At 42.9% G+C, this 16,086-nt stretch overlaps 1 protein-coding gene across 2 annotated transcripts in view; it reads left to right on the top strand.

Moving 5' to 3' along the window:
- The window catches only part of myo1ea (myosin IEa), a 50,328-nt gene that overhangs the window by 32,693 nt on the left and 1,549 nt on the right, over positions 1-16,086 (top strand). Inside the window, exons 14-28 of one of the 2 annotated variants that reach the window (XM_080495864.1) lie at positions 751-918; positions 1,984-2,069; positions 4,836-4,917; positions 5,135-5,241; positions 6,444-6,542; positions 6,996-7,140; positions 9,327-9,441; positions 9,530-9,699; positions 9,787-9,932; positions 11,822-11,968; positions 12,279-12,436; positions 13,052-13,141; positions 13,248-13,452; positions 14,333-14,368; positions 15,862-16,031. In XM_080495864.1, the coding sequence (XP_080351990.1) occupies positions 751-918; positions 1,984-2,069; positions 4,836-4,917; positions 5,135-5,241; positions 6,444-6,542; positions 6,996-7,140; positions 9,327-9,441; positions 9,530-9,699; positions 9,787-9,932; positions 11,822-11,968; positions 12,279-12,436; positions 13,052-13,141; positions 13,248-13,452; positions 14,333-14,368; positions 15,862-16,031 (1,924 nt within the window). The remainder of the gene's footprint in view (positions 1-750; positions 919-1,983; positions 2,070-4,835; positions 4,918-5,134; positions 5,242-6,443; positions 6,543-6,995; positions 7,141-9,326; positions 9,442-9,529; positions 9,700-9,786; positions 9,933-11,821; positions 11,969-12,278; positions 12,437-13,051; positions 13,142-13,247; positions 13,453-14,332; positions 14,369-15,861; positions 16,032-16,086) is intronic. The other variant, XM_080495865.1, reaches the window with a different exon arrangement.

Here is a 16,086-nt window from a genome sequence, read left to right as displayed (position 1 = left end):
CAGGATAAAACTGTTCTATAATGAGTCCTTAGTTGTTGATTCTGAACATTTGTTAGACATTTTATATTTAATAATGTAAACTGAGTTAAGCAATTTCCTGCCAAGTTCCGGGTCGGCTGCCACAACTTGCAGCTTAACGTGCTGACACGCCTCTTAATTAGATTTATTTGTCCCACTGAGAGCTTTAATCCATGAAATCCACAACAAGAGCTTTAAAACAAGCCTCCATCTGAGAGAGGCAGCAGATCTGTGTCGCGGCCTGGCAGCTCGTTCTTTCGGCTAATCCAGTGACAAGTTCACGAGTGCCCTTTCAACCGTGCCCTCTGACCCCGAGACACAGTTTCCACTGTGCCGTCCACAAGCTGCTGATCAGATCCGGACTTAATTTAAACCCAATGAGACACCGTAAGGAAGGCAGAGGTCACGATGGGGCAGCTTCACCACAACGCATCACACTTTAGAGATACTCAAGTTGTTTGGATTATTTGTTCTCGCGTTTGACAAAATGGTCAATCAATTACAGTCCAAGATATATTTGATCTGTATCTTATATGAACACTAAATTGATTAAATCTACACTGTAAAACTTGAAATATTATCTTTATTGTGACTGACTGGTCTATATCTATCTGACCAACCATCTATATTATCTACAGAAAACAAGGTAAACTTAACTCTTTGAGTTAAAGCTGCTGTCTTCTGTCGTAGTTTTGATATCAATGTGTGGCGTTTTATTCCCTGCGATCCCAGAGTCCGCCTGGTGTCATGTGCATCCTGGATGACGTGTGTGCCACCATGCATGCGGTGGGCGAGGGAGCCGACCAGACCATGCTGCAGAAGCTGCGAATGCAGATCAACACTCATGAACACTTCAACAGCTGGAACCAGGGATTCATCATTCATCACTATGCTGGGAAGGTCAGTCTGAGTGAGGAAGCCTTGTGCCGAATACAGTGATCCAAGTTTATTGAGTCATCCGACAACTGGCAACACTTGTTTGTTGAAACACTACTCTCTGCTGGTGGAATTCCTTGCAATGAAATATAAAATTTAAGCATACTAGTTAGGAGTGCATATGCTTTCCTAGTAGAAGCAGATGAATATCTATATATATATAAAATATTTGTTTACTCTTTTTTTCGAAGATGTTTATATGCATATGTTTACAGAAGCACATTCAGTGTAATGTTCCCAGTACCTCATGCACTTGTCTTTGCGTGGCTACGATCTGATTGGTGACTTCTGGAAAAAGAATCTCAATGAAATGTCATTTTTATGGTGTTGGTGCAGGAGCTGTCCTTCTCCATTGGTATGATCTGTCATAAATACCAGTTATGCAGCTGGTGCTTCAATTCTGGAGTCTTACGTCGTCATCTGTGTCTTTTTAATGTTTCCACTTTTAAACTTTTCTGCTGCACCTTTTGTCTCTATGCTTTGTCTATTTATGGTGACCGTCTGCCCCTCTTGCGTAATGGTGTCGGACAGTGTTGTGCATGTTTTTGAGCACTATCGAGTTCAGACATTACGCACCATTAGACAACTTTGTTTTTGCATTCGTTTGGATTTTTGGTGGTCTTTGCCGGGGTTGTCTTGTGTCATTCTCCAGATGTGTGGTGGCCTCAGCCTGGCACACATGCCGCAGGCTTAATGAGCCGTGCTATAAAGGCTTGAGGGGCTCCTACGACTGCGCTCAAAACTTCCCTCCGGTCTCGGCCCACAGTTTAGTAGAAACGGTTTAACTTTAAACACTTTTAAACCGCTGTTGGTTTTACGGGGATGCTCATCGTGGAAGGTTTGGATCTGAAGCCCTTCATATTTTCCCTTATAAAACTGAGCTCCACCGATTCTACTCGGAGTATCAGTTACACATTTTATACCCACATGGGTGTCGTCTTTCATTTTCTGCCTGTTTTTAACCGTTTAACCTTGTCCTCTTTGATAACCATAGCACTGAAAATCCTTTTGTACGCGTCTCCTCTCCAGGTGTCCTACGATGCTGAAGGTTTCTGCGAGAGGAACCGAGACGTCCTTTTCACTGACCTCATTGAACTGATGCAGAGTAGTGAAATGTAAGTCAAGCCTGTTTGCGCCTTGCACCGACATGTGGTGAGCATTTCTACGGTGCTCACTTGAAGGGAGTCTTCTTTTGGGATGCATGTGGTTATAATTGAACACGTCTAAATGAAAGACGTTCCAGTGCATCTGGAAGTTGGCGAGACGCAGCCGAAGTGTGTGTGTGGGGCTGGGTGACTGTGCCCTGTGTCCTGAAACGCGTATGGCTGCTGTCCCATTATGCAGCTTTTTCGGGTGGGGTGGGGTGGGGTGGGTGGGGTCGGGGAGGTCCTCCCAATCTGCTTCTACAAATGCAGGGTCCTCATGGGGTTGCAATGTTGAGGTCCCCCCCCCCCCCCCCCCCCTCCGTGTTATGGTTTTGCAGTCTTTTTGTCAGACTGGCCATCTGTGCAAACAGCCTGTATTGTCTGCTTGACCCGGCAGGCTTCTTTTGTGTGCCGCTTTGAGTGTCATTTAAAGAAGTTTATGCCACAGTCATATGTAGACACGTGCTAGAAATATACCCTCCTGCAGTTCACACATATAGACACCAAAAATATATATTCACACATGTAGATAAGGTTCTGGCACTGCGGCACATGGGAAGCACGGGGAGGAAGGAAGCACCCTCATTCCTTGGAGCAGCAGGTCTGAACAGAGAAGAAAGGAATGACCCGTATTGTCAGCTGGACAGTATTAGCAGACCTCTGGTCTATTTGTACACACAACCTGTTGATCTTTTCTTCTCGAGCCAGGACTCGAGTCGAGATGAAAATCAAACGAATACCAGTGTGAGCGAAAGCCAGAAAGGGGGAAGTCATAAAAAATACACACAACATGAAAAAGCACTTTGAAATAATAAAACAATAATGACAAAGGCATTGACTGAGACAATAAGTAGTGAGCAGCCGTATGGGTCGGCTTTACATCAGGCCACCACATTTTACTGCGACGTTGCAAAGCAGAACCAGCCAACACAGTTCAAAGGAGCCAAACACTTAAATGACTAACAAGTGAATCATAGTTTTGGTAAATCGACTTTGTGTTGTAAGTTCCCAATCATATTCATCCTTCCACACACCAGCAGTTACGGTTGACATGCAAGTTGCTCAACGTTCGCTGAGAGCGATGTGTGGTTCTACGTCTTGTCCAGAGAATCATCCCCACATGGACAGGGTCAGGGATCAAATGACTACCCGTGCAACTCGAAAGAAATACCTCCCACTTCACCACCTGAGCCACAGGCGTCCCACCTGCCTTAGATTATCTCTGCCTGTATTTCCCAGGATCATTGCCCTGCATGTTTGAATGGTTTTCTCATCTCAGCCCATGGATCCCCTGAAACAGGCTTCTGTTAAGCTTTAATCGAGTGTGCTCGAGGAGGGAGGAGCACATAATTGCGCATCTAGATCAGCTTTTTAAGTGTAATGTTAAAAAATTAACACATCTATACACAATTTTACAGCCTGAATACTGGAAGAAAAGAAACAAACTGGGGTATCACTGCATATCACTGTTGGAAAACCATTAGAAAGTGAATTTTGTATAATGTGACCCTTTTTTACTGTTATTTATCTGCATTTAAAGTTTATAACTAAAAACCTAATTTTAATGTGATGTACTATATATTGCTGAAAGTTAATATGCTATTTGCATGAGATTACTCCATTCTTACTGGAGGTTATCAAATATAGTCTCACATTTTCCACATGCTACGGTACAGTACATAAGAGATAATTCAGTCAAAGCAAAAAGTGAAAAACACATCAGTGTTTGTGTGACAATAACAAGAATCAAGCATAAGTGCCATGAGTTGTCATGCTTTTCATAAATTCTCAAAACCCTATTCAGTCTACATCTGTGTCAATGTTAAGCACCAGTGTTCAATGGTGTGTCCAGTGATTGATAATTCAGTTACCGTCGTTAGGTTGGAAGAAATGAGGAAGTGCTCTGTGTCTGTTCACTTACCTGGTGAAGGGTTAAATGTCCATCTCGAGCTGAGAGAGCACTGAGAATATGGAAACATCACAAACACCTGCCACATTCTGAGCAGCAGTGAAATGTTCAGGTGTGTGGAGACGATGACTATTAATAAAACACAAGTTAAGATCAGGAAAAATTTCAAGTTATCTGTTAAGATGCCCCCATTTTTTTGTTTAAAAAAAAAAGACATGACTTTCTGTCCTTTATGCAAATAAGTGATTTGTACTTTTATTTACGGAGCGCTGAGTGAGGAAAATGCATGCATGGAAACATACAATTGCTTCGTCATTTGCAATTAATCATTTTATTTCACTAAACATTTTCCTAAATGGGAGCATGCATTCCTCTGTAAAGCAGCAGCCTTGCAGAGGGCCTTGCTGCACAGAGAGATATTTGAACAAATCCAACACACACACACACACACACACACACACACACACACACACACACACACACACACACACACACACACACACACACACACACACACACACACACACACACACACACACACACACACACACACACACACCTACCTCTTGTTTTCACAACCACCCCCAACCCAGACCTTCCCAAATGGTTCAGGAATTTAAACGGACGACCTTTGTCACAGGTCCTTGGTTCTTAAATGATTAACTGCATTTCTGTTTTTTTGGCTACTTGTGAAACGCCATTGTTTTAGGCCTACATTTTTTTTTTTTTTTTTTTTTTTAGTTTTTGTGGATACTAGGATGACGCCAACCTTTATCTGTCCACCCTAACTCGGTATCTCTCTGTTCTAACTATCTGTCTTTTAACAGCGGCTTCATTAGAGCACTGTTTCAAGAAAACCTCAACGCTGAGAAGAAGGGGCGCCCCACGACTGCAGGCAGCAAGATAAAGGTGTGTGTTCAGTCCAGTATGTGTACTCTGTCCCTATCAGGGCTGCTGCAGGTAGAGACCGTTTGATGAGTTAAAAATAAAACGCTTGTTGCACAGTGGAGTGTCCTTCAGCTCTTCCAGCCACTAATTTAGTCCGAGTGGTTTGCACCACCACAATCATCACCATCATCACCTTCCTCCAATCCCCCTTGATGTTTGCTGTAATTCCCTTCTGCAGAAACAAGCCAACGATCTGGTGAGCACGCTGATGAAATGCACTCCACACTACATCCGCTGCATCAAACCCAATGAGACCAAGAAGCCCCGGGATTGGGAGGAAAGCCGGTAAGTGGAGGAGTGACCGGGATCCACCCGGAACCCCGTTAACATACAGGAGTTTAACAGTTCAACACCGTGAGCCACTCCTCAAGTCATTTAAACCTATGGAACATATTTAACGTACAGGTGCATCCAAGTCATTTTTAATGTAATATTTCTGTTTATGTGTGATTTAAAAAAAAAATTTCGTATATCAAAGTTTTACTTAAGTTAATAGATGGTGTAATACGTATATTAAATCAGGATTACTGAGCAGAGTTTGATAAGGTTAAAAACAACTGGAGAAAGCAATATTGCTGCAGTTGGAGGGGACACGTCAAAGAATAAAATAAATCTGTTGACCTATCAAAAAAGAAAATAATCCACAAAAAGCAATTGATGTAACATGTATTTAATTCCTACCGCAAGCATGTCCCAACTTAAAAAAAAACCTGAGAAAATATAACTAAAGCTGACAAAATTGCTTCAATTAAGTACAAAACAACACATACATTGCTTCAGCAGAAGTATTATCCACTGTGATTTTCTTTTCTAATCAGTTCTTGTAATGAAGCTGCTGCGACTTCAGATTCTCTCCTTGGTTGGACAAATCAAAGAATTCAATTGGAAATATATATTCTTTCTAAATTTATGATGAAATCTTTTATGACATGAATTTATTACTAATCTATATATTTGAGTTGCTTGATTTTTCTTTTTCTTTATCTGTTTGTGTGTCGTTCATGTCTGAGCAGTTGTTGGTCGTTTCCCCTTTATCGCCCCTTTTGTTTCAGTTTCCCGCTCTTTTTTACAACCACTGCCCACACATTTTTGGTCACTGCATGTTCTGATACAGGGGCCGACGCATTGTTCAGGATCTATGACCTTCCTGTTGTGAACAGTGAGCGGGGATGGCTCATTAATTAGCACAGGAACCGTTGTTTGCACAGGAAGTCTGAGTGTACCGCGGAGCGCTTAAAGGTCTTTGTTTGGGGGAAAAGTTACTAAGAGCTGCTGTTTTGCGTACAATAACCTACAGTTATCCCTTCCGCCGGTGAGTGGAGGGTGGGTTTGCACGCCGTGGAGAGATTTTTGAGCCTAATTACTGATGAGTAAGAATAATAGCAGGTTTGAACAGTAGTAAACATTTGTAAGGTTTTCCTTTCCAACACAAGAAGAACCGATTTTGACAGTACATGTTGACATTCGTTACATTCTTCTGTCCTCAGAGTGAAGCACCAGGTGGAGTATCTGGGTCTGAAGGAGAACATCAGGGTGAGGCGTGCTGGCTACGCCTACCGCAGAGTCTTCAGGAAGTTCCTCAATAGGTAACGTCAGGGTGCAACATGCTGGGTCGGAGTATCGGGGGTAAACCCTCCTCTGGCTTACACATCACCCATTGTGCTCGAGCGTTTATATCAACAGAACAGATTAACAGTATTACATCTGTAGAACTGACCAAAGCTACTTCACTTTCCAACTTTACAAAACACATCAAATAACTGTATTTTAAAGTCTGTCACCTCTCACAAACGAATAACTTTAAACTCATACTGCACATTGTTTGCCTCAGTATTAACTCAGGAGTCACTTTTGGCAAACAGCCTGCAGTTAAACATTGGCAATAAAGGCAATTGTTGGCGATTTCACATTTTTTTAAAGTTTGAAAATGAAGGTCAGACTAAGTCTCTGCAGCCAGCAAACCACTAACATTTATTATGGAATATCCCTCCATAGAGACCTCCGTTTTTGATGATTTCTTCTATTTCCTTGCTTTTCAGGTACGCCATCCTCACCAAAGAGTCATGGCCGACATGGCAAGGAGAGGAGAAACAAGGGGTCCTTCATCTCTTGCAGTCAGTCAACATGGACAAGGATCAGTTCCAGCTCGGTCGCACCAAGATCTTTGTTAAAGCCCCCGAGTCGGTACGTTTCGCTCCAGCTTATTTCTGCATGCTTTGCCACGTTTTAATACAGCATTATTGAATGGAAACCTTCCAGCAAAATGACAAAAAAAAAAACTTGCACTGACAAAGTGAAATTGGTGTAAGAAACAAAGTGAGCATGTGAGAAAGCTTTCGGTGGATTCACGGGGAGGGTGGATTCACAGTTATACATTAAACTCCATAAAAGGGCAACAGTGTCCAGAATCATGCTCGACTCCTTGTTTCATGGGAGGAGACTGAAACCAACCCCTGTACGACGTCAGTACTGAGTCAACAGCGCTGTGAGACTTAAACACAAGTCCAGGCTGTGGTTGCAGAGTTTTTTTTTTCGTGGGGGGGGGGGGGGGACATCATAAAGGATCGTCTTTTTTCCACCATAACTGCTTTTTTTTCTGAATTCTTATGAAAGCAACACTTGTGTGCAGGCCATGCTCTCACTTATTAACATTTGTACACATCATGCACGGACGAGCCCGCACGCGCACAGATGTAGGTTTAGAAGCTCACACACAGACATCTTAGTATGAATGCGTTCACTCATTTACTTCACACTACACTAGACACACACACACACACACACACACACCCCACACACACTGAGAGCACGAGTCACTGAGGTGTACTTATGAAACGTAAATATCACACAGGGCGGGCTGCTGAAATGAGCTGCCAGGTTTCTCCAAACAAGCCTCTGTCTCTGATAAGACACTGACACCAGCTAATTACTTCTATGACTGAGCCTTTTTTTTTTTTTTTGTGGGATGTAATAAATGAAGTTTGTTCAGATGTTGCAGAAGTTTCTCCCCGAGAGTGATGATGGATCACAATCTGTTTTTAATATTCTTGTGCTCCCATATAACAATCTACTCCCTTGTGGACTGTCACATTTGTCTCAATTATGGTCGAGATTAAGGCCGAGAGACAGTTTTCCGTTTGGTGTAACATTGGAAAAAAGAAGACTAATGCTGATAATAGTTTATTTAAAGTCTTTTTTTAAAAAGTCAACACATGAAAATTCCTGTTCCTTAAGATTGATCATGTTTATACTTCAGTATTACTGTTACTGTTTTTTTAATGTATGTGTGTGGCTGTTTGTCCTGTGATGGACGTTGGTAGATTTGGTGTCCGAGCAGTTTGTCCAGTCCCCCTGCTGTGTCAGTCTGTGACTCAGTGAATGTTTCTGCCCACAGCGTTCATGGTTTTTGTTTGTTCTTTCGTGTTGTGTTTGGGGTTTGCTTGTGGTGTGTTCCTTGCCCGTCACACTGCGGCCTGTGGCCGGCCGTGTCCATGCCAGGGCTGCTGGAGCGCTGGGCAGGATGTTTAGTCTGGCAGAGAGAGGGCACGGAGTGTGATTGCGTGTTAAGTATCCCCATCAGGAAATGACATAGACCAGTAAGAGGGCTGCTGCTCTGCTGAGATAATGTCAACTCCTTTTTAGGGAGACTTCAAGAGAAATTCACACTGAAATCAGAACATTTTAATGTTATTATTAGAAGATGTGCATAGAATTTTGACATTTTTGCACTCTCATGTGTATTTTAAGCTTCTATAAAGTTAAACTGGCTGTTCCCAGTTACCATTGTGACTGATGGGGTTTGTGCCTAACCAGACTTCTCCTAAACCTGGTACTGGAAGGACACTGTCCTTCATACTTGAGATGTGTCTCCTCCAACACCACTGAAAATAATGACCGGCTTGTTGTTTCTGCAGAGTCTGGTGCGAACATACAGTACCTCTTTGATTCAGGCGTTGCAGTGGGGAGACATCTAAAACATGAAGGACCGTTGGTTTCCAGGATCGTATTAGAAAAGCAGACGGCCCTGTTAACAGTTTGATCCTATCACTCCATTATCTTGCGCTCATACAATGTCAATGACTGTACAGTCACTTCTTGTTTTGTCAAGGAAACTGAATTTGATTGACATTTTGAAGATATTTGCTTGAGATTCTACACACACACACACACACACACACACACACACACACACACACACACACACACACACACACACACACACACACACACACACACACACACATGCTGCCGGCCTGTCGAGAGCTTCTTAGTGTGTCCTTTGTGTCCCCTGGCATGCTCGGTATGTGCGTACAGTGTTTAGGTATGTCTGTGTTCAGGTGCATTGTTCATCGAGGAGTATTTTCTTACAGCTCTTCCTGCTGGAGGAGACACGAGAGCGCAAGTTTGATGGCTATGCCCGCACCATCCAGAAGGCGTGGAGGAAGTACGTGGCCCGTAAGAAGTATGTTCAGATGAGGGAGGAAGGTGAGTGAAGTCTCCATGTCTCACTGCTTCATTATTTGGTCTGCCTGCGCCTCCATCGCTCACCTCCTCGTCTCTGGTTTTCGCCCAGCGTCGGACCTGCTGCTGAACCGGAAGGAGAGGCGGCGACACAGCCTGAACAGAAACTTTGTGGGCGACTACCTCGGCATGGATGACCGGCCGGAGCTTCGGCTGTTTCTCGCCAAGAGAGAAAAGATCGACTTCGCAGACACGGTCACAAAATATGACCGACGCTTCAAGGTTGGTTTCATTTCCCCTCGTTCATATTTTGGCCTTAATAACTGAGGAAACATTTCCATAGATGTCCTGTCTATTTTCAATTGTTAGGGAATCAAGAGAGATTTGATCCTGACACCAAAGTGTGTGTACCTGATTGGAAGAGAGAAGGTTAAACAAGGACCAGACAAGGGGCAGGTGACCGAGGTGCTGAAGAGGCAGATTGACGTAGAGAAGCTCCTGGCGGTGTCTCTCAGGTATACATTTCAAATGCCTTCACAAAACACACAGTTTTATTTTTGTCGCTTGTTTTGTTATTCATTTTCAAGTTGTTTTCCCCTTTTAGAACAATGGCGGATGGAAGTGGGGGGCTAGAATCAATTAAATATCGCGTAACAACAGATCATATGTTTTTTTTTTTTATTTCAGTGTTTCAGATTTTAATTATTTAGAGTTTGGAAACTTTAAGTCATACAAAGTCTGTATACAATAATAATAGAAAGAATAAAATGGAGTTCATGTGCATATCAGAAGACCTGAATATCATGGTGGATGGATATTTTGTTTTATTTGAATAAATGTTAGGCAAGCAACAACTTTATCACTCCTCTGTTTCAGTGGCATTGAATTACATTGGTGTCATGTTTGAATATTTAGTGTCAATTCCTTTAGAAAATGTAAAAAAATAAGTATATGAAGTCTGTTTCAGTTGGTGTGCACAAATCCCTTGTCGCTATCGCAGCGTGATTCAAATCCATTAATGCTTTATCTTTGTGTTACTCTTCCACTGACCTGGGAAATAAAGCTTTCAGTTGCTGCGCACCAGACAGAGTTATGTCTCTGTGTTTTATTAGCTCACGTGGTTTTAATGGAGTCTCACTGCAGGTCAGGCAGGCGCAAACTTAACTTTCTAACCAAGTGGTTCTGTGGCCTGGCCAATAATTAATGACTGCAACATGTCCCAAACAATCACAGCACCTATAAACAAATGGCGCTTGTTCAGTAGGCATCAATCAAATTTAGGTGCCGTTTCCTGCTGCTACATAACCTCCCGCTGCATTTTTATTTTGCTATATTTCATTGAAATTGTTTGCCATGACTTGGCCGGGACTCGGGTGGTGCAGCGGGTCATCCACCAATCCTGATGATTTGTTCCCCACCCCTGCCTGTCTGTGAGCCGAAACTCTGCTCAAAGTGGCTCCCACTGGATTACCAGCATATTTCCCGTAATTTTTTTATGTGACAAAAGCAGTGACAGCATCCATGGGACAAATCAATTGACAAATTGGTGGGTTAATGCCACAATTTGAATTTGAGAAAATAGCTGACATATATGGATAAACTCACCCTCACTACTTGCCCATGTGTATTTTTTTTCTGACCCAAGGTTCTGTATCACTCATGTGTAAGTGTAAATAGATACCAGGAGGGGATGACTTGTTTCCAAAACAAAGCAAAGGATAGGACACCATGTCATGCAGACGTCCACTATACAATCTACAGGAGGAAGTCACACATCCACTTCAAAGCTGAAGTCTGGATTTCCAATCACAAGTTCCTATGTTCCTATAAATGTCACGCAGGGGACACAGACAACATGTGCGGTATATTAAAGCTACTTGTACATGTTTGCGTGCGCGAGTCTGACTGAAAGGATACACAGTGAAATGTACAATTATAAAACCCTGCGCATGAGAAGGGGATGGAAAAAAAAAAAAAAAAGAGGTCTTTGTTGTTGATGTTTAACTTCAGAGGTAGATTTGTTGGTGCGAGCATGTGGCTTTCCAATGCGCAAAGTAATACAGACCAGGTGGCGCAATGAGAGAAAGCAGGAGTTGTAAAAAGCTCATCAGAGACAAACTCCACTTCACTGGGAGGAACAAAGTATCCTTGTGTGGGTTACGAGCACAAGCTGTCTGCCCCCTTCAGATGTGAGCCGTTCAGTGAGGCTCTCCATGCAAATGTGAAAGCTGATTCTGACTCTCCATGTTCGCTCACTTCAAAGCACGACAGGGCGAAGAATAAAAAAAAAGAAAAAAGAAACCGTGTGAATGTTTTTATTTTTGTTTTTTAAATAGAGCTGGTCCTCGTCAGTTACTGTGGTATCAGAGACAAACCTCTGACTCTCCTCTTTCTCCTTGTTTAGCACGATGCAGGACGACTTCATGATCCTGCACGAGCAGGAGTACGACAGCCTGCTGGACTGCGTGTTCAAGACCGAGTTCATCAGCTTGCTCTCACGCAGGTTTGAGGAGAAAACCCAGAGGAAGCTACCGCTCAAGTTTAGTACCACGTAAGTGAAGTCAAAAGAAGTCGACAAATCGGCTTTGTGTCGAGTTATTAAATGTGGGGGAGTATACGCCTCCTGCAACTCTCCCATCACGTCATTGTTGATTGAACACATTCTGATATTTTGATATTACAAGATTTTTATTGGTCCTTATTACACTTTTAGGGAATTAAGTTATGACAGTATGATTGTTTTTTTGTTTAAATCTGGTTTTATCCTATTTAATCCTTCTCAAAAATAGAATGGAAAAGAAAAAAAACTCTTAGGAGTTTCATCAACACCATTTCAGAACTCACGCTTGTGTCGTTTCCAGACTGGAGATGAAGTTGAAGAAGGAGAACTGGGGCTTCTTGAGTGGCGGCGGCTCCCGGCAGGTGGTGTTTGTCCAGGGTCAGGGGGACTTGCCTGTACTGAAGCCCTCCAGTAAGTCCCTGCAGGTCAGCATCGGACCCGGACTCCCCAAGAACACACGTGAGTGTTGAACACGAGTCCTGACCTGCTGATATGTGTGGTGTTAAAGACGTATGAAAGACTTTTGTCACGAGCCTCTGTGATTTTTTTTTTTTAGAAATCACTGTAACGTAATGCACTGCAAACTTTAGATGAACTTCACAATCGAAGTAAACCAGCAATCTGAAGTTTCCAATCAAGCCCAGGGGCTTTCATTGAGCGAGAATGGCAAAAAAAAAAACATGATCTTTTTTCTCTTTTTTTTTTTTCAATAATCGTAACTGCTGTTTCTGATGTAAAGCCACCGAGACCAAACTATTGGCATTAAAGCTAAAATGTGGACATCGAAAGCTGGGGAAAAAATCCTTATAACTGAGAAGTGACAGGCTTTTACAAATGTTACCCTAAAGAATAAACGTAGTGGCAGGCTGGATTTCAGACCTCTCAGTAGATTTTGCTCCAAACAACATAAGGTCAAAGAATTAGTTGCATTTCTGAGTGAAACAGAAATCAGATGATAAATCGGAGGACGCGTGTTTTGAACATTTCAATGTATTTTGTGCCTGAAGGCATCTTTAAAATCAACATCATTTTTAATTTGTCTATTTTTCTTTCCTTCTTTCGTTCCCTGTTCAGGCCCAACCAAGAAAAGCTTCCATCAGTCCCGTCCCAACACGTCCAGAACCCACCAGCACACGCCGTCTCGAGCCGCGCCGGGACCTCCAGGTCAGCGCGTCACTGTGACGGTTTGTTTTGTTGTAATGTTGCCTTGTCTTTATCACGTCCCAACTGGTACGTCTCTTTGCCCCCCCCCCACACCCCCTCCCTGCAGTCGCCCATCAGAACGGTGGCCTGAAAAACACCAACCACCTCGCCAACCAGAGGAACTCGCAGCATCACAGTCAGAGGAATCCCCACTCAGGCAACGCCGCACGCCCGTTCCTGCCCAACAACGTCGACCAGCTGAAGGAGCGAGGCGGCAGTCGGCCGCAGCCCAACCTGGACTGCCTGAGGGTGCCGGAGCAAGGAGCCGCAGGGTGAGAAGCCGCCGCGCACACCGGCTCCAGGAGCAATCCAAACGACACGCTCAAAAACAGTGAAGCAGCAGCGTGGAAGGTGGTCTGCGTACGATCGACATCGTAGTTCTTCTTTACACTCGTTGCTTGGCGCCACAATGACACTCCACAAACAGAGAGTGCAGTGTGAGCTTCATTTGTTTATCAGGTCCACATGCATCTCTGAAAATGTAAATACAATTCAAATAGACAAAGATATTTATAGGCTAGATTTGTGACACATAAACTGAAGCATTTCAAGCCTTTTTTTTTCTTTCACGGTTTGTTTCGTGGTATAACTTTGTCTTATAAATCCTGAAAATCAAAAATGCAGTATCTGAAAATGTTCAATTGACACAGTTAGTTTTTTCAGTTAATATATATTCTGATTGTTATAATAACCAACAATTATGACCTTACTTGCAGCTGCAGTTGTAGTTGGGTTGGCTTAATCATCATTTTTGGTTGTCTTTATTTAATTTTTCAAGGGGAAAGAGAGGGCTTGTGTACATTAAATGATAAGTTTATTCAAAAAGGCCTCTGATTCAAGCTTTTAGCATGATATGACTAAGATGTTTAAAGTCTCTTTCACTGAGTTTTTCACGCCGGTTCAATGCGGGAAAATAACTTGTGCTAAGTCTCATAAATCTGCTGAATGATTTATTGTTTTCCTTGCAGCAGTGAGTATTTGTGTGTTCATTAACAGGAAAACCTTCATAAAGGGATAATTCAGTTCACGACACACACACACACACACACACACACCTTTCCATTTCCCGAAGGGAACCATGGTAGACACACTGCTACACGTCCATGTGTTTTGTGTAACGTGACATAATTTGGGTAATTTATTCTTTTATAGTGCTGGAGACAGACGGCCAGCCTCAAATGGAGAGATGTGAGTTGGAGTGTTTGAAGGGTTTTTGGGTGGTGGTTTCCGGACCAAGAAAAGCTTTCAGCAGCAGAACGTTCTGATTTATATATATATTTTTTTTTTTTCTTCCTGTACATTTTCAATACAAACTGTAGTGTGCCACTAATATTTCACTTCGTGCTGCTGCTGCTGCTTGGTTTCACTGATGTTTACAGTCTATTTACAATGGTCGATCTTTCATTCTGTGATGAAAGATCCTTGACAGAGTGAACAAATCTTTGCTGTGCACATTTTACTCTGGTTCAGTTTTGCTGTGGAAGCTATGAGAGTAGTAAGGCCTCGGTCTCACTGCCCTGCAACAACTCACGACCAGTCGAAGGCTCAAAAGTGGCAGAAAATGTGTGAAGTAACTCTTTTTGTTTTTTCACTTGGAATGTAGCACAAACTTGCAGAGAGTTAAATTTGTATACATGTACACAGACCTTCACACGACGCTCACGCCAGATCAGCACAACATTCAACGGGAACCATTGTGAAATTTTAATGCAGTTCTTATGATGGACACAGAAAAGTCGCACGACAGTGTCGCAGAGTCCAGGAATCACTTTGGTCATGGAACATAAAAAGAAATAGACTTCCAAAGAAGAGCCGAAGCTGCTGAATGAACCGCAAGGAAGGCCGGACCGACATACTAAACATACTTTCGCACACTTTTTAAGACTTTTGCACGAAAAGAAAATGGCCTCAATTTATTTTTTTAACACGTTCAGAATTTCTATTTGAGAGGAGGCCTGCGACCCATGTGAGGAGATAGTGAAACGACCGTCCGCGGATGTTTTGGAAACCGTTCACATTTTGTTGCAGCTCAGTGAGATTAGCAGCTTTAATACTCTGGATTCAGTCAGTAGATCTTCTAAACATGTCTCGACTCACTTATTTCACTTTTTCTGCTCTCTGAAGCTTCTAAACGATTTGATCCTCAGTTGAGTGAAGTAACGTCTGGCAGTCTTTTTTCCATCATTGTTGAGATTAAGAAGAGAAAATGATAAATCCACAGGGTTTTTTTCTTTAGGTAAATGTTTGCAGGCAGTTTAAAGTGACTTAAGCTGCCATTTTAAAGGTGATGCTGACTCAGGATCAACACTCTGCTCTTCAAAGGCTTCATCAACACTTTTTAGTTGGACTTCCTCCCTGCAGGCACTGATTGCACATGTACTACCTCACCATCTTGTGGCTGATTCCTGTACTGCAGTTTTCCTTTCATTACGTGGAGCATCTCAATTTGTGGCCACATTCTGCTAAAACATATTAAAGCTTTGACACACGAAAACAAATCTAATCAGATGTGTTATTTGTCAGTAAGACAAGATGGTGACGATACATGCCTTATGGATGTTCTCTGCGATAGAGTAATAGTCCTTGCAACACAACCTTGAAGTCCCGAGTACTTCTTCGGTACTCGTTAACTGTCTAGTCTGACGGTCGTTGTGTTTTTTTTTTCTCTCGTTTTCCGTCAGAGCTCACAGACCATCAGCCAACAGACCCACGCCGGGAGGAGGACGCCCCAAACCTGCACCCAAACCCAAACCCCACGTGCCGCAGTGCAAAGCCTTGTACGCCTACGACGCTCAGGACACCGACGAGCTCAGCTTCAACGCCGACGATGTCATCGACATCATCAAAGAGGGTGAGCGCTCGGGATTTACCGACACCGCTCTCCAAAATCTGAGTCGTTTCCATGT

The sequence above is a fragment of the Blennius ocellaris genome (assembly GCF_963422515.1).
Source record: "Blennius ocellaris genome assembly, chromosome: 1".
Taxonomy (NCBI): Eukaryota; Metazoa; Chordata; class Actinopteri; order Blenniiformes; family Blenniidae; genus Blennius; species Blennius ocellaris.
The sequence above is the reverse complement of the archived record's forward strand: the minus strand, read 5'-3'. Positions and strand labels throughout refer to the sequence as shown.